This window comes from Hypanus sabinus, chromosome 11 (assembly GCF_030144855.1).
Source record: "Hypanus sabinus isolate sHypSab1 chromosome 11, sHypSab1.hap1, whole genome shotgun sequence".
Lineage (NCBI taxonomy): Eukaryota > Metazoa > Chordata > Chondrichthyes > Myliobatiformes > Dasyatidae > Hypanus > Hypanus sabinus.
In genome coordinates, this window is record NC_082716.1 from 67,400,606 (window position 1) to 67,424,885 (window position 24,280).

The 24,280-nt window shown below is 42.4% G+C and overlaps 1 protein-coding gene across 2 annotated transcripts in view; it reads left to right on the top strand.

The window, feature by feature from the left end:
• acot11a (acyl-CoA thioesterase 11a) overlaps positions 1 to 24,280 on the top strand; it is a 106,909-nt gene that overhangs the window by 11,489 nt on the left and 71,140 nt on the right. Inside the window, exons 2-3 of one of the 2 annotated variants that reach the window (XM_059984619.1) lie at positions 1,184 to 1,307; positions 3,301 to 3,496. In XM_059984619.1, the coding sequence (XP_059840602.1) occupies positions 3,310 to 3,496 (187 nt within the window). In that variant the 5' untranslated portion in view covers positions 1,184 to 1,307; positions 3,301 to 3,309. The remainder of the gene's footprint in view (positions 1 to 1,183; positions 1,308 to 3,300; positions 3,497 to 24,280) is intronic. The other variant, XM_059984618.1, reaches the window with a different exon arrangement.

The following is a 24,280-nucleotide window of genomic DNA, read 5'->3' on the forward strand; positions in this document are numbered from 1 at the left end:
AATAAAACATGAATTTAGACTTGCATTTTGGACTCCCGTGTTCTCCTTTGAGTTATTTTAATGCTTTGAAGTTTCAAACATAAGTTTCCTCATCAAGACTGGAGTCAGGCAGAGTTGCTCACTCTCCAGTTCTGTTTGTGTGCTATTTAGAACCCTTTGCCAAATCTGTTAAGATTGACAAGAGCATAAAAGAGGTCACATTGTCAGCATTGAAAGCAGGCAAATCAAATCCTCCCTGTACATGGACGACGTTGCCATCTTCTGCTTGGATCCATAGTCAGTTCACAGACTGATCAGCATCTGCAGTCAGTTCAGGTTGGCATCAGAAGCTAAAGTTTCAGGAAGAGTGAGGCCATGCTCTTCTGTAACTGGCCCGACTGATTCAATGTACCCTTCACCATCCAGTCCAACTACTTGAAGGTGCTGGGTGTCTGGTTCAGAGGAACTGAGATGTTTGATCGGAATGGGCTGGAGCAGATTGGGACAGATGATCCTGATGAAGGTCTCGGCCTGAAACATCAATGGTTTATTTTCCTCCATAGGCGCCATCTGTTGTGTAGAGTTCCTTCAGCATTTTTTTTGCGTGTTGATCCAGATTTTCAGAATCTGGCATTGGTTTATTTTTGTCACTTATACCAAGATGCAGTGGAAAAACTTTTCTTGCATACTATTCATACAGATCAAGTTATTACTCTTTGCATTGAGGTTAAACCAAGTAAAACAGTAACAACGCAGAATAAAGTGTAAAAACTGCAGTGCAGGTAGACAATGGAATGCAAGATCATAATGAGGTAAGTTAAAAGGTCAAGAGCCTGTCTTGACGTGCAAATGATCTGTTCCAAGAGTCTGATAATAGTGGCTTTGAAGCTGTCCCAGAGCCAGTTGGTATGTGCTTCCAGACATCTTCTGTCTGTTGGGAGAGGGGAGAAGAGAGAATGTCAGATGGGGAATGGTAAGTGGAGTGCTTGATTATGCTGGCGGCCTTACTGAGGCAGCAAGAACGATGGATAGTCTCAATGTTGCTATGTCGGTGTTCTCTTTAAAAATTTACTCTACTAAATGCAATAACCATAAATGTATAAGTTTTTTAAACACTGTTTCTTCAGTATTTTTTTGAATATATGAATGCAGTCTACTTTTGAAATTAAAACAATCTCTCTCCTTGTTGTCCACTGCATTTCAGGATTTGGGACTAAAGCAAGTACTGTCTTAGTTACAGAAAACAGGTGGAAAATGTTAAGGAAAATAAAAATCTGGAACATGGACACGTCATTTACACCATCAAACCTATTTAGCAATTCTGTGAGGCAAGTTGAGTCAAGTTTATTGTTATTTCGACCATAAATTGCTGGTACAGTACACAGTAAAAACAAAACAATATTCCTCCAGGACCCTGGTACTACATGAAACAACACAAAACTATGCTAGACTATGTGAGACAGCACAAGGCTACAAGACTATGTAAAACAACATAAAAACTGCACTAGACTACAGACCTACACAGGACTACATAAAGTGCACAAAACAGTGCAGGGCAGTACAATAATTAATAAACAAGACAATAGGCAAGGTAGAGGACAAATTACAATATAATAATAAATGATGTAGATGTCAGTCTAGACTCTTGAGTATTGAGGAGCCTGATGGCTTGGGGGAAGAACTGTTGCACAGTCTGGTCATGAGAGCCCGAATGCTTCGGTACCTTTTGCCAGATGGCAGGAAGAAGAGTTTGTATGAGGGGTGTGTGGAGTCCTTCACAATACTGTTAACTTTGCGGGTGCAGTGTGTAGTGTAAATGTCTGTAATGGCGGTATCTCCATTAATGATTTTGACCTTGTATCATGTAGTAAATTCATAAATTCTGCAAAAGAGAGTATGTCATGAATGTAGCAGTTCTGTTAATTCACCGACTTATTCAATCACATTGCATCACTTGCTGTGAGGAAAGACCTCGTGAATTTACAGATTCAACAAATAAAGAATATTAAATCCTATGATAGTCTCATGGTAGGTTACAAGCTAAGTAATCAAAAGTCAAAAAAGAATTTCCGCCACCATCTGCAATTCATAGCTGGTACATCTCATAGTATCATTGTACTTCTGAAATGGTGCTTTCCGTAACAGCCCAAAACTGAAATTGTGCTGCTCTCTGTGCCACATACTTGCTCACTATTCTAACATGAAGACAGATTCTCTGTTTTATTTTTCCCCCAACTGAGGTGCTATGGTCCTCTGTACTCACTTGAAGTTATAAGACCATAAGACATAGGAGCAGAATTAGGCCATCTGGCCCATTGAGTCTGCTTCACCATTCAATCATGGCTGATCCTTTTTTCTCCCCCCTCTTCAACCCTGGTTCCCGGCCTTTTCCCTGTAATCTTTGATGCCATGTTCAATCAAGGATCCTATCAATCTCTGCCTTAAGTACACCCAACGATCTGGCCTCCACAGCTGCATGTGACAACAAATTCCACAAATTCACCACCCTTTGGCTAAAGAAATTTCTCTGCATCTCTGTTTTGAAAGGACACCCCTTTACCCTGAGGCTGTGCCCTCTTGTCCTAGACTCTCCCACCGTGGGAAACATCCTTTCCACATCTACTCTGTCTAGGCCTTTCAACATTTGAAAAGTTTCAATGAGATTCCTCCCCCCCCCCCCATCCTTCTGAATTCCAGTGAGTACGGACCCAGAACCATCAAATGTTCCTTGTATGATAACCCTTTTGTTCCTGGAATCATCCCTGTGAACCTCCTCTGGACCCTCTCCAATTCCCAGCATATTTTTTCTAAGGTGAGGGGCCCAAAACTTCTTCACAGTACTCAAGGTGTGGCCTCACCAGTGCCCTATAAAGCCCTCAACATTACATCCTTGCTCTTGTATTCTAGACTTCTTGAAATGAGTACTAACATGGCATTTGCCTTCCTCACCACTGACTCAACCTGCAAGTTAACCTTCAGGGTGTTCTGCACAAGGACTCCCAAGTCCCTTTGCATCTCAGATTTCTGGATTTTCTCCCTGTTTAGAAAATAGTCCACACATTTATTTCTACTACCAAAGTGCATGACCACGCATTTTCCAACGTTGTATTTCATTTGCCACTTTCTTGCCCATTCTCCTAATCTGTCTAAGTCCTTCTGCATCCTACCTGTATCCTCAACATTACCTGCCCCTCCACCAATCTTCGTATCAAATTATGTTGGTGATATAGTGTTTTTGGGATCATGGAGGAATGTTATGATCATGGCTCTCTGCATTTTTCTACAAAAATGCCCATCTTCCAAATTTTGCTCTCTTTCCAGGACTTAATTATGGCGGGAAGTGAACAATCGGAGGCACAGGAGGAGTTACTCTTTAGTTTTGAAAATGGAGATAAGTACACAAATCCAACTGAAGTGAAGATGAGTCAGTTCATCTTGCCCTGCCATGCCAATCACCGTGGAGAACTGATCGTAGGCCAGTTACTGAAGTGGGTGGACACAACGGCCTGTCTTTCTGGTGGGTTGCAAATTTGCCTAAGAAATTTTACATGATACCTTAATTATAGCTATGTGTATCAGATATTGGAAGTTTTCAGGTTAAACTAGTTATAAATTATTATGAAACATAATTAAGCCATTTGGCTTAGCAAGTCTGTACTAAGCTTTTCCCCTTTATGATGTACCTAGTCTAATCTATTTGCTCCTTGTATTAGTCTTTAGTCGATGAGCCAGGAAAGAGTTTAAGAATGGACTTAGGAAAGCTAGAAGGGAACATGAGAAGGTCTTGATGAGTAGCATTAAGGAAAACCTCCAAGGCGTTCTACCTGTATGTGAACAACAGAAGAAAGACTAGAGTGAGGGTAGGACTGATCAAGGATAAAAGAGGAACTATGTGCCTGGAGTTGGAGCATTTAGGAGAGAGCTTTAATGAATACTTTGCCTCAATATTCACCAGTGAGAGGGACCTTGATAAATGCGAGTTCAACATAGTACAAGCTAATGTGCTGGAACATGTCGAGATTAAAAAAGGGGATGTGTTGGAACTTTGAAAAAAATTAGGAAAAAGTCCCTGGTTTTGGACAGGATATATACCCCAGGTTACTACAGGGAGTGAGGGAAGAAATTGCTGCCCCATTGGTGATAATCATTGCATACTCACTGGCCACAGGAGTAGTACCAGAAGATTGGATGATGGCAAATGTTATTATTTTGTTCAAGAAAGATAATAAGGATAATTCTATGAATTATAGACCAGTGAGCCTAACATCTGTAGTTGGCAAACTATTGAAGAGGATTTTTAGAGGATTTGTGAGGATTTGAAGAAGCATTGTTTAGGGATAGTCAGCGTGGCTTTATAAGGACAGGCCATGCTTCATAGTCCTGATGAACTTTTTTGTGGACGTAATAACGTGGTGGATGAGGTGTATATAGATTTTAGTAAAGTGTTTCATAAGGTTCCCCATGGTAGGCACATCCAGAAATCCAGGAGGCATGGGATCCAGGGAAACCTGGCTTTGTGCATTCAGAATTAGCTTGCCCAAGAAGGAGGAGAGTGGTGGTAGATGGAGTGTATTCTTTCTGGAGGTCTGTGGTTTTCCGCAGGAATCCATTCTGTTCTTTGTGATTTTTATAAATTATTTAGATGAGGAAGTACAATCTGTAAAAGTGTGAATTGATTCACTTTGGAACGTTCCACTTGAAGGTAGAGTAGAAGGTTAATGGCAGGATTCTTAGTGTGGAGGAACAGAGAGATCTTGAGGTCCAAGTCCCTCAAAGTTGTTGCACAAGGTGATAGGGTGGTTAAGAAACTGTATGGTATGTTGGTCTTCATTAGCTGGTGGATTGAGTTCAAGAGCGGCAAAGCGAGGTCACAGCTCTATAAAACTCTGGTTAGACCACACAGTGGTAGAGGCAGATACATTACAGACAATTAGGAGACTCTTGGATGAAAGAAAAATGGAGAGTATGTGGGAGGGAAGGGTTAGATTCACCCGGAGTAGGTTAGAAGGTCACCACAATACAAGGGGCTGAAGGGCCTGTACTCTGTTGTACTGTTCTATGTTCTAAGCAGTTGATTCTTTTCAATAATATTTTGTGACCAGATTTCAGCAAGCCTGCATGGAAATATCCAACTTTTATGTGATTATCTTAAATATTGTGCTCTCTTATCAATTATTAGAGAGAAACCATTCTAACCTGTTACGTACCAGCAGCAATAGATCACAAATGAGTCAGGTTTTAATGTTCAAATCACTATATTTATTAGTATCTACTCAAAAATATAGAAAATTAAACAAAATAACTAGAAGTTAACGTGTTATGTGTGTGGCTCCCAAACTGTCAAGCTTAGGAACAGTTCTTAAAGTCTTCAGATGGCAAATGGGAAAGGTCCAGTAATCCACGGAGTAAGTGAGGGGAGGGACTGGTAAATCCATGTTAAAATGTAGAGAGGAGGCGATCACGAAGGATACCACATGTTCCACGCTGGGAAAACTAAGTAACAGTCGCCAAAGATCTTATCCGTCAAGTTGTCCCGAAATCCACGTAGCAGTATCACAAGGTGACAGTCACAGAATATATCTTAGCACAAGTGGTTACTACATAACATACCCAAACCCATGTAAGGGTTAACAAAAGTGGTTGCCACAGGATACTCCCAACATTCATGTATGGATCATACGAAGTGACAGTCACACATCCAATATGCACTGTGTGCCGTTAATCAACCCAATCCTTTGGGCATGGGGAAATATCAGACTTTACCCATGGTTGCAGCAAGTTCCTGCCAGCAGCTTGTGGTCCAAAGCTTCCACTCTTTTTCTCTCTCTCTCTCTCTCTCTCTGAAAGTCCCAGTGGTCTGTTGTAGCTTGTTATACTGATGTCATAGTCCCACCTCATCCAGGCGTTTGAACTGACACCCACGGTAAACAAAACTGTGGTCACATAACAAACCTGATACCTCATCACAAGCCTGATGATTTCTTTACAATCACCTTGTACATTTGATACTTCATCCTGCTTTTCCTCTTAATTGTTACGCCTTATTCCACTGTAATATGCTTATGACCTATGCAGCCCATTTTCCAAGAATGAAGAGTCAACTTGTCTGACCTTTCATATCTGGTACAGGTGTGCGTAGGCTGTTGGAGAACACGGGTAGTAATCCAAGTAATGCTTTATTCAAACTTCTTTGCTTGACCAGCAATTCCATTACATTGGCTAGTTAATTATAGGCATTCTGCTCGCTGTCTTCCATTTCTCAGGTTTGCTTTTCCCACTTGCCTCCTCATACATGTTCTGCAAATGTTCATAACAACACAACGTAGGATAACTCAATGTTATAATTTCAGAGGATCTGTCCTGGGTCATTCTGAATGACATATGAGTACCATTCTGAAGAAAGCACAGCAGCATCTCTACTTCCTTAGAAGTATGTGAAGATTCAGCATGGCATTTTAAACTTTGACAAACTTTTAAAGATGTGTGGTGTGGAGTATATTGACTGGCTGAACACCCATTGCTCTTGAATGGAAAATCTTACAAAAAGTAGTGGGTATGGCTTAGTCCACCATGGGTAGAGTCCTCTCCACCATTGAGCACATGTACATGGAGCACTGTCACATTAAAGCAGCATCCATCATCAGGGTCATCCACCACCCTGGTCATGCTCTCTTCTCACTGTTGCCACCAGGAAGAAGATACAGGTGGCTCAGGACCTGTACCACCAGGTTTAGGAACAGTTAGTACCCCTCAACCATCCGACTCTTGAACCAGAGCAGATAACTTCACTCAACCTCATTTTCCCCATCACCGAATTATTCCCACAACCTATAGACTCATTTTCAAGGAGTCTTCATATCATGTTCTCGATATTTATTGCTTATTTATTACTACTATTTCTGTTTTTTTTTTCTTTTGTTTTTGCACAGTTTGTTCTGTTGCCCAGTTGTGCGCTCTGTTGGGTGCAGTATTTCATTGATAGGGTAGCGTAACTGGTGGAACCATACATAGTTCACCAACATTGAGTTGGGATTCACTTTAAGAGGCTGGTCTGACGTGATAATGTAATTACGTAAAGTACTTTTACTGCGCATTCTGTTCAGTGTTTGGAGTACAATATTGAGTTGTTACAATTTTTCTTGCATTCTTATTTGCGAAAACTTACTTTGGTGACCCAGATGCTCTAGGGCAATTTTAGAGTTATTGAATATGTTAGTCAGTGTAGTCACTTTGAAATAGTTGGAGTTTAGGGAGCAAAGTACCGTTGCTTAGTTCATACAAGCTGAGGCCCAGTTCGCCCTGCGAGAAATCACTGCCGAAAACACCAGATATTTCTATGTGGTAGCATCGCGGAGCAATTCCACAGCTGCGAGAGTGGTGAGTCTACTAGAACACCCACCTGAACTTGTTAAATACCGATTGCTGAAAATTTATAGACTTTTGGACTATTGGAGTCTGAGTACACCAAACAGTTGCTCTCCTTGCCCGTCCTCGGCGATGCTAAGCTGTCAGAGGTAATGAACCACATGCTGTCTCTCCTGGGAATATACCACTCTTGTTTTATTTTAAAAGAATTCTTCATGCAGCAAGTGCCTGATCAAGTTCGCACAGCCCTCGCAAATGCACCTGTGAATGACTATAGGGAGCTTTCTGAAATGGTGATATGTCTGCAGTCAGCCCGGCAGTAGTTCATTACTCCTCCTTTCCCTACCACAATGAGCCTGGTCAGTAAGGCCCCCAAGATAAAGATGCCTGCAGCTGTGAAAAAGACTTCGCCGGGTCTGTGTTTTTACTGTGCTTGCTTTGGTATGAATGCTAGGAAGTGCTGACCGCCTTGCTGTTTCGTCAGTGCCAGCGCATTGGGCATTAGAAGTCTGAACAACACAGGCTGTCGGTGCCAGAGTCATCTGGAAAGACTTGGTATTGTAGGCCAAATAGACCCTGGGCTTCACCCCTCCGTGAGGTCGCCAGATCCAATTGTGGCTGCCGCCCTTGTGGTAATTACTGATACCTTAATGAGGCCCCCCCCCCCCCCCCCCCGATTGATACCTGGACCCGCACATCCTAGAGTTTTCAGCATGATTAGTCGGAAAGTTAACTTTTTCCAAAGTCAGTCTAGTTAGGGGCTACCATCAGGCAGCCGTGTACTTGGAGGACACTCCAAAAATGGGGATAATAACCCCATTTGGTCTCCGAGTTTCTGTACATGCCGTTTTGGCTGAAAAAAGCAGCATAGACTTTCCAACGGCTGATGGACTTTGTATTTAAAGTCTTAGATTATCTTTTTGATTACCTGAATGACATGCTAGTCATCTGTGCATCCAAATTGGAACACGTTATCTCGTCAGCAAACACTTTCTGAGGTTTTAAGCCAACATGGAAATGCCAGTTTCGAGAGTCAACCATTGACTTTCTTGGCCATCGCATCTCCGCAGAAGGTGTGGAACCTCTCCCATCAAAAGTAGCCACTGCCCTGCACCACAAAAAAAAACTACAGGAGTTTTTAGGCATGTTGAATTTCTACCACCGCTTCATTTCATGAGCTGCTGAACATATGCTTCCCCTGTATAGTGCGCTTCTAGTACCCCTGATTGCAGGTCAGCAGACATGACCGAGGCATTTGATGATACAGAATGAGCTCTTTCCAACAGGACTCTAATGGCACACCTGCTCCCCAACACACCTTTAGCTGTTACTCCTGATGCTTCAGACTATGCTGTGCATGAACAGCTGGTCAGAGGAATGTGGCAGCTGCTCGCTGGTAAACCTGTGTCCCTGAAATGAATGTAAAGGGGGTTTCTTTTTTTTCTTTGTTACTGTTGGGAAAGGGTTTCCTTTTGTTAACTAGCAGGAATGCTAATTTACTGATAACGAGAATGGTATTCCTTTGTAAACCAAATGGGAATTAATGTTCTTTCTTCTGAGTCTGTAAGCTTTTGTTGACGGGCTTTTGGGCAGATCGGCGCGAGGGGGTCGAGAGAGAGGACGCAATGCTCTAAGCTGGGCGAGGATCAGACCCCAAAGGGGGGTCCGAGGCCGGGAGATTCTCCGGGGGGGGGGGGGAATGAAGCTAGATGTGCTTGGTTGACCACTCGGAGGGTCCTGAGCTGTTTGGAGAGTCGAGGAGTTCGGAGGGTCCTGAGCTGCGAGTCGAGGAGTTCGGAGGGGATCAAATGGTGGCCAGAAGACTTCAGTAATTGAGCTCCAACAGCTGTGCACGAAGTGGTTTGGACTTTGATAAGTTTGGCGCCTTTTCTTTAATTTTCTCTTCATATATACTGTATCGTTATTAATCACTTAGTTATAGTAACCTTTATAAATTGTACTCATTTAATCGCATATGGTGTACTGTCTGTTTTTGGGCGAGGCGGGGACATCACACAGCATCCACACCAGCTGATTACCCAGTTTGGCGGGGCCGAAGGCTGCTCCTCCTAGACGAGAACGAGCTGAGCGAGCCTGAGGCGACCCAGGGGGTTACATGAAGTACAAACGTTTGACCGTGAGTTTCTCAGTCTCTATCTGGCTGACCACCATTTTTGTTTTCTTCTAGAGGGTGGCCATTTCACAGCGTCTGTTGACGACAAACCCCTTTTGCACGTGATGGCCAAAATGTCAGACCCTTGGTCTGCACGGCAGCAATACCACCAGGCCTAAGTAGCAGAGTTCACAACAGATATACAACATATCGAGGGGAAAAGTCACGCTGTGGCCAGTTGCCTCTTATGGCCAGCTGTTGAGGCCGTATACACAGGGGTTGACTATGCCGATGTGGCAGCTGGCCAAACTAATGACCCAGAGGTCCCGGCTTACAGAACAGCAGTCACGGGCCTGCGGTTGCTGACATTAGGCTCAGGGAAGCTGGGGTCTCTCTCCTGTGTGATGTCTCAACTGGGCTCCCTCTCCTCATTGTGCCTGCAAGCTGGAGGGGGACAGTTTTTATGTGGCCTTTCACATCCGGGCTGGGAGGCCTCACAAAAACTGGTTGCGCTAAAGTCTGTGTGGCACAGCCTTAGAAAGAATGTGCATGATTGGAGTGCAGCCCGTGTGGGGTGCCAGTAGGGAAAAAATTAACTGCCATGTCCAGGCACCTTTGGAGGTCCCTGAGCGACAGTTTGACCATGTCACTGTGGACCTGGTTGGTCCTCTTCCCCCCTCCCATGGTTTCGCCCCTCCTTTCTGTGGTAGTCCGTAGGTGGCTGGATGTCATTCCTCTAGAATGGAGGGCAGACACAGATGTGGCTCGGGTGTTCATCAGCACTTGGGTTGCTCGGTTTGGCACCCCAATGATAGTCTTTCTGACCACTGTCTCCAATTCCTATCAGACCTCTGGGCTATGATGGCCTGGAACCTCGGCGTTAGGCTAGAACTGTGCGGGTGACCACTGTGTGTCACCTGCAGTCCAATGGCCTGTGCAGGTGGTTTCACAGCTCCTTACAGGCTTCCCAGAGCGAAGAGTGTTGGCAAGACCATATCCTGTAGGACCTGCTGGGACTCAGAGGAGCTCCAAAAGAGGATCTGCAGTGATCCGCAGCTGAGTTGGTATACGGGCAGCAATTACGAATGCCAAGTGATGTTTTTCCTGACACCATGACCGCCTGGTGGGCCATTCAGCAGCATTCCACCCTTCTCAGTAACTTCAGTTCCTTTTCACCTATTCCCGCCTCCCATCGTGGCATGCAGCACTCTTTGTTTCCTGTTGACCTACATTCTGCCTTGTTTGTTTTCATCTGCCATGATGTGCCAACATTCCCTTAGGCTCCCGTATGATGTGCTGTTCCACATTTTGGAACAGGGAGAAAAGACTTTTATCATAGATAAAGAGGAGTTGCCCTTAATGTATTTCATTAGATCGCCTTAAACTGGCCCACCAAGATCTGGAGGATTCTGCTACCATACCTCTGCTGTCATGACATGAGTGTATCAGTAAACCTCTGGATGAGCCAGAGGCCTCTGCTGTCCCTACACCCATGCCACACAGGATCTGAGGCAGGTGGCTCACAATGCTGGTTTTAGTGAATTCTGGGGTCCTGTATAGGGTAAGGAAATTAGTGAAACATTCACAGCCACCAACATTGAGTTGGGGGTTCACTTTCAGTGGCTGGTCTGACATCATAATGTAATTACATAAACAACTTTTACTGTGCTCTGTGTTCAGTATTTGGAGTACAATAAATGAGTTGCTATGGTTTGTCTTAAACAGAAAATACCTCCGCCATTTTATTGCAAGAAAGTGAATCTCGGGGTTCTGTACGTACTTTGATAATAAATTTACTTTGAATGTTGAAAGCTTCCTATTGACCAGATATCCTTGAATATCAAACTTGAAGCTGAAACCCTATAAAATGAAGAGGATTCAGTCATCCAAACCTTGAATGGTGAGCTGGCAAATGGTGATTGTTAATTTTATGCAACACATCTGTAACTGAATGGAATGACTTGTTCCTGTTGTTTAGATTCTTTAATTTTAATTCTTTAATTCTTTAATTTGCAACACCATTTAGAAAAGGAACACCATTTATTAAAGTTGAAATAAAGTAAACTAACAACTTGTGTCAAGATAGGACATCTTAACTTGCCCGTTCTGCTCGTTGGAGATACCTGACTCAATAACCATCAGTCTCGCACTCTTCCCCTGCACCGGTCGCAATCTGGTCCTCGGTGTTGTCCGATTAAGCAACAGCGAGTCTTTTGTGTACAGTTTTTGCAAAAAGGTCTGCTCATTGTTCTGCAATAAAAAAGTGCCCTTGAAAAGTCCAGTCCAGTCCAGTCTAACTTTCATTTAATTACCCTGCCTCTGCTTAACCACCCATATCTTAGACTTCTGAGGTAAACAATTCCACAGATAAGGATTCAGAGAGGGCTACTGAGTTCCCTCTACCTAATCACAAACAGTGCAAAAGATCACTCTAACCATTTTTAACACCAAAATAAAAGTGGTTGGGGGGGTGGGGGGAGCAGGCAGGCAGGCACTTTAACCCTTTCACATATACCACTTTCCCACTGAAATATTCACAGAGTGCACCTGAGCAGTGTCCATAGACAGACAGCTGATCAGATTTTTTGGCAGGTTAGTCACTTGTCATAGTTTAAGGTCATTGTTATTCCAGTTCTGATTTGAACTCCCTCATACCCAAAATGTTTATTTTCAACTTTTTAATAGCTATTGTTGATAAACTCACACCCTTATTTTCACCAGAATGAGTCAACTGTATGGTATGGGACTAGACTTGTAAGTAGAAATGTTATTGTTCCTTACTTTAAAATGATTAGCAAAACATTTTTATAGCAAACTGGCAGGATTTTGTGTGTTGCATACCCCTTTCCAGTAGACCATTTGAGTAATATATTGAATGATTTTTCTGCTAAAGTGCTTGCTTGTGTGCTTTCATCTAATAATTTCCACTTGTACTAAAATGATAAACAGTTTCAGTGTTGCATTGAAACTAGACAGCAGGTTGTTTTACTTGGTCTGCGTATGTTCTGGGATCCACCCAATGACATTTCAAGGGTGGTTTTCCAAGCAGCTCATCTGATAAGTGTGCCATTTTATCCAATAAAATCATTTCCGATAGTTTTGTTTTGTGACACAGCTCACAATGATTGCTGGGCAAATTCTAAACAGCCAGAAAAAAAAATTGCCAAGTTATTTGGGTAGCTGCTGACTACAGCCACATACATGGAGCTCCTCTGTGATTTTGGAGCAGAATTAGGCCATTCAGCCCATTGAGTCTGCTCTACTATTCAGTCCTGGTTGATTTATTTTTCCCTCTCAACCACATTCTCTTGCCTTTTCTCCATAACCATTTCTAATCAAGAACCTATCAATCTCTCAATGTGGAATCAACTTTAATGAGTTTTAATGAGATTCTCCCTCATTTTTTAACTGCAGTGGGTACAAATCTCTGCTTTAAATATACCCAATGATTTGGCCACCATAGCCATCTGAGGCAATGAATTCCACAGATTCACCACCTTATTGCTAAAGGAACTCCTCATCTCTGATATAAAGGGGCCCTCAGGTCCTAGATTCTCCCCTACTCAAAACATGCTCTCTGTGTGCACTCTATCTAGGCCTTTCATATTTGGTAAGTTTTAATGAGATTCTCCCTCATTTTTTAACTGCAGTGAGTATAAGCCCAGGGCCATCAGATGCTCTTAAAATGTTCCCCTTTCATCCCCAGGATCATTGTCATGAACCTCCTCTGGACACTCTCCAACACCAACAAATCTTTCCTTAGACATGGGCCCCAAAACTGCCACAATACTCCAAATATCATCTGACTATTGCCTTATAGTGCCTCAGCATTACATGCTTGTAGTCTAGTCCTGTGGAAATGAATGATAACATTGTATTTACTTTCCCCTCTACTGATTCAACCTGCAAGTTAACCTTTAGAACATACTGCACTTTACACCTCAGCCTTGGAAGCAAATAAAACAGGAGATTAACCTGACTTTGGTAGTTGTTAAGATGTTGAAATCCATTATTAAAGATGAGGTTTTGGGGATACTTGGAGGCACACAATAAAATAGGTGGAAGTTGGCATGGTTTACTTAAGGGGATATCTTGCCTAAGAGTGCCATTGGAATTCTTTGAGGAAATAACAGGCAGGATAGACAAAGGAGAATCAGATGGACTTTTAGATGGCCTTAAAGGTGCTGCACGTGAGGCTGCTAAACGAGAAAGAGCCCTTGGTATTACAGGAAAGATAGAAGATTGCCTGACTGGCAGAAGGCAAAGTTTAGGAACAAAGGGGTCTGTTATGTCTTTCATGATATTTTATTTCTAATTACTAGATCTCAGTGCTTTCACAGCTGTTGTTGATTGCTCATTATTTGATTACAAATCTGTAAAAATGCAGACAATCTTTTAAGTTTGTACAGATTCTAGATTTGTTTTGGGTTCTCTGTTAATTTGATATGATCTAATTGGCTTATTTTGAAGTTTAGGTGGTGATCCCTCTTGAAGGACAGAATTTTACTCTTGTATTTCAAATCCAGTTGATGGTCTCATTACTGTTTAGCAGATGACTGGGCTATTCAATTGATCAGGAGAATTGACTTGTGAAAGCCAAGAGTTCAGTTAGTGGCATCTTTTACAGGTGATGAGTGTTATGTCTTACCTGATTTGGATTGTTACTTGTAATCACTCAATCTCACTACTTACTTGTACTTACAGCTGTTGTTGATTACTCATTATCACGTTGTTAAGCAATTTTGTCATCAGGTTGGCCATTTTATGTCTTTGTACATTTCATTTAGTAGTTCGAAACGATTGTTAGAGGTCCAAGAAATTTCGATCAATATTTGAATCTACCTTTCGTGAAAATGCCGAGAGTACTGTCTTTTTACATCGGCTTCTTGAGTACTGTAACGCATGGGTGAATAACAAAGCCATCTTCAAACTACAGTCGGCCCTCCTTATCCGCGGGGGATTGGTTCTAGGACCCCCTGCGGATACCAAAACATGTGGATGCTCAGGTCTCTTATTTAACCTGGCTCAATGCAGTGGTCTTTAGGACCCAGTGGAACCCTGGACCTTATTTTACCTGTCTTAGTGCGGTGGACTTTAGGACCCAGCAGAACCCTGGACCTTATTTTACCTGTCTCAGGTAAAGTCAGGACCCGACTTTAGGACCTGGCGCAGCTCTGAATCTGCAGTGTTTCTGTTCACAAAAATAATCATGATCACGATTGAAAATAAGGTGGAAGTAATAAAGCGAACAGAAAGAGGTGAAATGTCATTGGAAAAGCATTAGGCTACAGTCAGTCAGCAATTGGAACAATTTTAATGAAGCATGTGAAAGGCCCTGCCCCGATGAAAGCTACAATTATTATTAAGCAACTTGGTGGTTTAATTATTGAAATACATATGTTTCTTAAGTGTTTTATATGCATAGAAAGGTAAATATATACTATATACCAAGACAAACATTTCACTAACTGACGCTAAATAATACCGAATGCACCTGTTCTGACTTCAAATTCGACTTAAAGACGGACTCAGGAACGGAACTTGTTCATAACCCAGGGACTGCCTGTACTTTAAAATCATCTCTAGATTACTTATAATACCTAATACAATGTAAACGCTATGTAAATAATTGTTATACTGTATTGTTTAGGGAATAATGAGAAGAAAAAAATAGTCTGTACATGCTCAAACAACGAGTGCAGGAGAGAGAACTTGTGGGTTTTCCTGATCTGCGGTTAGTTGAATCCGTGCATGTGGAACCCACAGATAAGGAGGGCCAACTGTACATAGCCGGGACTGTCTTGCTTAAGAAGGTGGAGACACTGCTGAGCGAGACCACTATTGTAAAAGGGCATTCTCAATGGTGAATCCATCTACGTTATTGATCCTGCAAGCTCCTCATGACATAAAGTTAAAATGTTGGTAGTGGAAACAAGAAGCCTTGAAACCGGGTCAGTGTTTTCACGACATTCATCTAGATTATCTAGACAGTCTAGCAGATCCGCAGCGAGCATGGCAGTGCTGGAAGCCCATGTTAGGGCCAAAGCAGCGCTAGTCAGGGCGTCATTTGCAAAAAGAGAAATTGATATAACAATAGAGAAAACCCACCTAGAAGCCACATTTGAGACACTGCAGCAAGAATAAGAGGTGCAGGCAGCTTTAGCCAAGGCCAAAGTCACTGAGGTGGGCATAGAGCGGCTAGCTGACAATGACGATGTTAGATCAAACTCACCTTGTCATTGCACCGAGAGGACTACGAGGTGTGATCGAGACCAGTCTGCTTATGGTCATACCCACCCACCAGCAGACACTGAAGACTTAGGCCAATCAATCAGGGCTGAAAGGGAGCGTTCCTCTTTCACAGGATAACACTCTGCAACTCAACACCTTTTATGCAAACGGTACAGAATGGAGACTGCATCCCTCACATGCTTGTACTTGTACCAAACAGGCAGATATCTCAAAACACCTAATGACTGGCCACTCACTTGCCCACAGATATGATGGTGAGATGCCATGTAGCAGAAGACTCCAACAGTCCAACATACTGTGGTACAACATGGGTGGTAACACTGCTCACCCTCCTGGTAAGGTGCACCAGACCCCTAATAAACCCCATCCTAATCACTATAGGTCAGATCTTGTGAGATTCCTAGTCTGTCATGACCTACTGACGGCTGGACTCTCAACCTTCGATGATAAGCCAGCAAATTACCGGGCTTGGAAGTCCACATCCTCCAATGCCCTGAAGACCTTAACCTTAATCCCAGTGAACAACTCGACCTGCTGGTGAAGTGGCTTAGACCCAAGTCTGCTGAGCAAGCAAATAGATTAAAGTCAGATCGCATTGAACACCCAGTGCTGCTCTCAGTTTAGTCTGGTAAAGTCTGGAAGAGTGCTATGGATTCATGGAGGCAATGGAGACTGCTCTCTTCAACAAGCTTGAGTCCTTCCCCAAGATTTCTAGCAGGAAGCCCCAATCTGCAAGAGCTAGGAGACCTGCTGTTGGAGTTGGAGGTAGCCAAAGCCAAAAGCTACTTACCTGGCCAGCTTTACCTCAACACTGCACGAGGAATTGGTCCCATCCAGGAGAAACTCCCATTTAGTCTATGGGAGAAATGGATGTCAGAGGGCACTAGATACAGACTGGAAAAGGGAGTCAGCTTCCCAACATTTTCCTTCTTTTCTAGTTTCAGCTGGGATAAAGCCAAAATGAGGAACCACTCCAACTTTATCATGACCACTTCTAGCTCAGCACCACCTAAATCAGAGAAACCTGTCAGAGGCCCTGTCGTGGTGCACAAAACTGAGGTGGATAATGCTGTCCGAAAGGATGATTCTGAAACAACAGCAAATCCTAACAAAAAGTACCCTCTACATCGGAAACCACACCTTCAGGGAGAAGCTTCTAGAGGAGGGAAGGGCCTTCCTTAAAAAAACCCACTCCATATGTTTCAGCTGCTGTTCTTCAACCAGTCACTGGGTGAGGGACTGTATTGCTGTCATCCAGTGATCAGAATGCAACTGTGACAACAACAAGCCACTGCAGCTCTTCATGTTGAACTACCTCTCCGGTCTATGAAGAACAACACAAGTATCCCCTTACAGCATGGTGGGGAGGGAGATGAATCCTCTTCCTCTCCAGCTGCCACCTCCTTCTGTACTGAGGTCTGTGGGGGGAGAACTCTGCCATTAAGTCGTGTTCAAAGATTTGCCTTGTCAGAAGACTACCGTGAGAAGAACAGTACGTCATCTTGTGATCAAAGCAATAAGTTTCCAGCTAAATCATCTTTTTTTCAATGTCTTCAACATAACCGATGGAACCTCACTTTGTACGTTTGGCTCATGTGCAGGTGTGTCACAGATGGTTGGGCGAAGAGCAAGAGGCTTTGTTATCAAATCTGTTGATGGATAGGCTCGTTTAGCTCACAACATGCTCACTGAATGCAAGCAGCTTCCGGTCAACAGGAAGGAAACCTCCACTCCAGAAGCAGCGACTCACCTCATGTCCCTAGCCAGCAAGATGCCGTCACTCGACCTGAGATCCTGGCCAGGCTAGGGAGGGACATCATACAGGTACACAGAGTACTCGAGTACTGTAGTGAGCCTCCAAGTGCTTCTTCAGTGCAGAGGTTAGCATTTGAGTGGGTGGGTCATAGTAGGAGACGTCTGCCTGGGGAATGCACACAGACCTTCACCTCTGAGTGTCTTCAGAACTAGCATTCTAGAAAATGGGCACCCCAGTGTTATGATCTCCTGTCTTGGCAGCACCCATGTCAAGAAGAGTTTCGGCCAATCCTATCAGACTTGCGCCTCTCCTGTCTTGACCTTGCAACAAGGAGTGACACAGCAAGCATGGGTGAATCTGTCTTTGCCCACACAAAGGATGATTGCAGGCCAGCTCCTTCAATGGATGACCTTACTTTCCTCAGGGTGATTGATGACTGGTTCCATCGAGACAGCACTGCTACCCATCCATAGCCCCTGACAAAGCCAACCAAACAACTGTGATCAAGCAAGCAGCTGCTTTCCTTCACTTACACACCTGCTCAGGGAATGTACTGAAATACTACAGAAGAAAATGAGTAGTATCAGTGGAAAAACAGACTGGGAAAATGATTGAAATGTGAACTCTGGTTACAAATCTTTAAAAATGAAGACAATATTTTAAGTTTGTACAGATTCTAGATTTGTTTTGGATTCTCTGTTAATTTGATATGATTTAATTGGCTTATTTTGAAGTTTAGGTGGTGATCCCTCTTGAAGGACAGAATTTTATTCCTATATTTTAAATCCAGTTGATGGTTTCATTACTATTTAGTAAATGACTGTGCTATTCAATTGATCAGAATTCACTTTAGTATGGTTTAATCTTTATTTTTTTTGTGAATGTCATGAGCTCAGTTTACAGATACAGGTACCATTTGGGGAGTGTTATGTCTGACCTGATTTGGATTGCTATTTTATTTGTAATTACTCAATCTCACAGTTTAGTTGTGTTTACAGCTATTGTTGATTGCTCATTATCATATTGTTAAGCAATTAGCTTTTGTCATCAGGTCGGCTATTTTATATCATTTGTACATTTCATTATTAGTTAGAAAGAATTTCAATCAATATTTGAATCTACTGTTTGTGAGAATGCAGAGAAGTACTTTCCTTTTACATCGGCTCCTTGCCGATGTAACCATAGAATAGAATAGAACATTACAGCACAGAAACAAGCCTTTTGGCCCTTCTTGGCTGTGCTGAACCATTTTTCTGTTAGTCCCACTGACCTGCACTGACATATCCCTCCAAACCCCTGTCATCCATATGCCTGTCCAAGTTTTTCTTAAATGTCAAAAGTGAGCCTGCATTCACCACTTCATCTGGCAGCTCATTCCACACTCCCACCAATCTCTGTGTGAAGAACCACCTGTCTAATGTTCCCTTTAAACTTTTCCCCCTTCACCCTTAACCCATGTCCTCTGGTTTTTTTTTCTCCCCTAGCCTCAGTGGAAAAAGCCTGCTTGCATTCACTCTAATTATACCCATCATAATTTTATATACCTCTATCAAATCTCCCCTCCTTCTGTGCTCCAGGGAATAAAGTCCTAACCTATTCAACCTTTCTCTGTAACTCAGTTTCTCAAGTCCCGGCAACATCCTTGGAAACCTTCTCTGCACTCTTTCAACCTTATTAATATCCTTCCTGTAATTCGGTGACCAAAACTGCACACAATACTCCAAATTCAGCCTCACCAGTGCCTTATACAACCTCACCATTACATTCCAACTCACACTCAATACTTTAATTTACAAAGGCCAATATACCAAAAATTAAACACATGTAATACTGTAACACATTGACAAATAACAAAGTTTCTGGAGGTCTCCCTGCCTTCCCACATCCCGCAAGAGGAACATTGCACTACACTGCCTGTCATCTCTACTGTCCCAGCTGAAATACTACCGTCCACTAATAACTTCTTGTCTTTTGGTTTCCTCTCTTCTTTTAAGAGTGGAGTGCCCTTTGCAATTTTCCAGTGTTCTGGAACCATTCCAGAATCTAGTGATTCTTGAAAGTTCACAAGTAATGCCTCTAAAATCTCTTCAGTTACCTTTTTCAGAACCCTGCAGTGTAGTCTGTTTCGTCCAAGTGACTTATCTGTATTCAAACCTTTCAGCTTCCCAACTACCTTCTCCTTTAGTAATAGTGGCCACACTCACTTCTGCCTTCTAACTCTCTCTAAATTCTAGCTTGTTGCTTGTGTTTTCTACCATGAAGACTGATGCCAAATACTACTTCAATTCATCTGCCATTACTTTGTACTTCATTACTGCTTCTCCATTGTCACTTCCCATGATCTTATGTCAACTCTTGCTTCTTTTACTCTTTATATATATCTGGAGAAAATCTCTTATGTTATTGGTTTGCTTATCTTCATATTTCACTTTCTCCAATTACAGTATTTTCTTTAGTTCTTTCCATTGGTTTCAAAAGTTTCCCAATCCTTTAGCTTCCTGCTAAGTTTTGCAATACTCCCAGAAACTCCTGTCATTTCTGCTCAACCATCATTGCTGCTAGTGTCCCCTTCCTGTCTGTCAACTTTGGCTACTGCCTTTACTCAACTGTAATACTGATTTTATTTATATAGAGAGACATATAGAGATAATGGTGGAGGTATATATATATATATATATATATATATATTTTAGTTTCTACCTCTCAAAATGCAGGATGAATTTTATCACATTACTATCACTGTCTCCTAAAGATTTCTTTACTTAAGCTCCTTAATAAAACCTGGTTCATCACACAATACCAAGTCCAAAATTGCCTTTTCTTTAGTGAGCTCGGCCACAGAAAGCCCTAGGTAGCCGTCTTGTAGGCAGACTACAAATTCCTTGAGATCCAATATCAAACTGATTTTTCCCAGTCTACCTGAATATTGAAATTCCCCTTTGCCTTTCTAACATACCTTATCCATCTGCTGTTGTTATTTGTTTCCCTCACATTCTGGCTACTGTTTGGATGAACTTTTTATTTTATTTTCAGGTTCTTTTTATTCTTGCATTTTCTTAATACTCCTCGTAAGGATTCTGTCTTCTAATTCTATGAAACTTCTTGCTAAGGATTTGATTTCAATTTTTACTAGTAAAGCCATCCCACCTGCTCAGCTTTTCGATAGAGTATGTATTCTCTGAAGGGAGAGGATGAACAGCCAGAAGTCTTGGTACTCGTTGGTACCAATGACATGGGTAGAAAAAAGGAGGAAGTCCTGAAGAGAGAATTCAGGGAGTTAGGTAGGAAGCTGAAAAGCAGACCTCTAGGGTAGTAATCTCTGGATTTCTGCCTGTGCCATATGCTAACGAGGGCAAGAATAGCATGATCAAGCATATTAATGCGTGGATGAGAGACTGGTGTAGGGGTCAGGTCTTCAGACTCCTGGGTCATTGGAGCCTCTTCTGGGGAGGTACGACCTGCAAAAAAAGGACAGGTTACACCTGAACCGAAATGGGTCCAATATCCCAGTGGGCATACTTAATAGAGCTGTTAGGGAGGGTTTAATCTAATTTGGCAAAGGGATGGGAAACGGATTGATAGGGCTGAGGAAGGGGAATACAGAAGTAAATCAAAGATAGCATGTAACAGGAGATGAGGCATGATCACAGTCAGTAGGATGAGTAACAGGGCAATAGAGGTGTGGTGCAGTTAAAACAGAAGGCAACAAATAATGGACTGAAGGTGTTATATTAGAATGCACGCAGCATAAGAAATAAAATGGATGATCTTGAAATTCAGCTACAGATTGGCCAGTATGATGTTGTGGCCATCTCTGAAAGTTGGCTAAAGGATGGCTGCAATTGGGAGCTGAACGTCCAAGGATTTAAGCTGTATCAGAAAAATAGATTAGTAGGCAGAGGGGGTGGTGTGGCCCTGTGTTTAAGAAATAGTAAATCATTAGAAAGGGAAGACATAGGATCAGAAGGTGTAGAGTCTCTATGGGTTGAGTTTAGAAATGGGAAGGGTAAAAAACCCTAATGACAGTTGTATACAGGTTTCCAAACAGCATCCAGGATGTGGATTATAAACTACAGCAGGAGATAGAATAGGTGTCAGAAGGACAATGTCATGATAATCGTTGGGGATTTTGACATGAAAGTGGATTGGGAAAACCAGGCCTGTACTGGACCTCAAGAGAGAGAATTTTAGAATGTCTAAGGGATGGCTTTTTAGAACAGCTTGTTGTTGAGCCCACTAGGGGATCTAGTGCTGGATTGGATGTTGTGCAATGATCAGGAAGTGATATGAGAGCTTAAGGTTAAGAACCTTATGATAATATATGATATGATCAATATGATCGAGTTCACTTTTAAATTTGAGAAGGAGAAACTAAATTCCAATGTATCAGTATTTCAGTGGAATAAAGGAAATTACAATGGCATGAGAAAGGAACTGGCCAAAGTTGACTGGAAAGGACACTACCAGGAAGGATAGCAGAACAGCAATGGCTGGAGTTTCTGTGGAAAATGAGGGAAGTGCAAGGCAGATATATTCCAAATAAGAATAAATTTTTTGAATGGAAGAAGGACATTACCATGGCTGTCAAGTCAGAGCCAAAGAAAAACAAAAGAGAGGGCATACAAGGAAGTTAAAGCTAGTGGGAAAATAGAGGATTGGGAAGCTTTTAAAAACTTGCAGAAGGAAACAAAGGAGGTCAGTAGGAAGGAAAAGATGAATTATGAAAGGAAGCTGGTAATTAATATCAAAGGTGATACTAAAAGCTTTTTTTTAAAGTATATAAAGGGTAAAAGAGTTGAGGGTAGATATTGGACCAATAGAAAATGGCCTTGGAAATATTGTAATGAGAGACGCAGAGATGGCAGAGGAACTGAATGCGTATTTTGCATCAGTCTTCACAGTGGAAGACATCTGCAGTATACCGGACATTTAAAAGTGTCAGGGAAGTGAAGTAAATGCAGTGAAAATTACAACTGAGAAGGTGCTCTGGAAGCTTAATGGTCTGTGGGTGGATAAATCTCTTGGACCTGATGGAATGCACCCTTGGGTTCTGAAGAAAGCAGCTAGAGAGATTGCAGAGGCGTTAACAATGATCTTTTAAGAGTCGATAGATTCTGGCATTGTACTGGATGACTGAAAAATTGCAAATGTTACTCTGCTATTTCAGAAGGGTGGGAGGCAGCAGAAACAAAACTATAGAGTTGTTAGCCTGACATTGGTGGTTGGGAAGTTTTTGGAATCGATTGTTAGGGATGAGATTATGGAGTACCTGGAGGCACATGACAAGATAGGCCAAAGCCAGCCTGGTTTCCTGAAAGGAAAATCCTTCTAGACTAACCTACTGCAATTTTTTGAGGAAATTACAAGCAGGGTAGACATGGGAAATGCAGTGGAAGTGGTGTACTTGGATTTTCAGAAGGCCTTTGACAAGGTGCTGCACAAGAGGCTGCTCAGCAAGATACGAGCCCATGCAGTTACAGGGAAGTTACCAGCAATGGGTGGAGCATTGGCTGATCAGCAGAAAGTAGAGTATGGGAATAAAGGGATCCTTTTCTGGTTGGCTGCAGTGGAGTTCCACAGGGGTCGGTGCTGGGACTGCTGCATTTTACAGTGTATGTCAACGATATTTGGACTATGGGATTAATGGATTTGTGGCTAAATTTGCCAATGATACAAAGGTAGGTGGAGGAGCAGGTAGTTTTGAGGAAACAGAGAGTCTGCAGAGAGACTTAGTTTAGGAGAATAGGCAAAGAAGTGGCAAATGAAATACAATGTTGGAAAGTGTATGGTCATGCACTTTAGTGGAAGAAATAAATAGGCAGAATATTATTTATATGGGGAGAGAATTCAAAATGCAGAGATGCAAAGGGATTTGGAGTCCTTGTGCAGGATACCCTAAAGGTTAACCTCCAGGTTGAGTCGGTGTGAGAAAGGCGAATGCAATGTTGGCATTCATTTGTAGAGGTATAGAATACAAGAGAAGGGATGTGATGTTGAGGCTCTACGAGGCACTCATGAGACCACACTTGGAGTTTGTGTGCAGTTTTGGGCTCCTTATTTTAGAAAGAATGTGCTGACATTAGAGAGAGTTCAGAGAAGATTCACAAGAATGATTTTAGGACTGAAAGGGTTGCTGTATGAGGAATGTCTGGCAGCTCTTGGGCTGTACTCCCTGGAGTTCAGGAGAATAAGGGGGGAATCTCAGAAACATTCTGAAGGTTAAAAGGCCTGAACAGATTGGATATGGCAAAGTTATTTCCTATGGTAGGGGAGTCTAGGACAAGAGGGGACAACTTCAGGATTGAAGGACGTCCATTTAGAACAGAGACGTGGAGAAATTTAGTCAGAGTGTGATAAATCTGTGGAATTTGTTGCCATGAGCCCTGTCATTGGGTGTATTTAAGGCAGAGATAGATAGGTTAGCCAAGGCATCAAAGGGGTATGGGGAGAAGGCAGGGGAGTGTGGATGACTGGAAAAATTGGGTCAGCCCATGATTGAGTGACAGAGCAGGCTCTGTAGGGTGAATGTCAATTTCTGCTCCAATATTTTATGGTCTTACCCGTTGATGCTGAGCTCTTTTCAGTCATGACTCTGATGCTGACAAATTACCTTCTTTAACTGCACGAGAATATCATCCACTGAACCTCATTTCATAAACTGCACTACACCTCCACTATCCCTCTTCTTAAATTTGTCTCCATGTTGCCTGAAGTTAAATTTTTATTTCTTTTTAAACCTTCTGCCTTAGGTTTTTTTATTCTGGAGACTTCAGTAATTACTTCTGCACTCTCCTTATTGGTTCTTTATCCATATC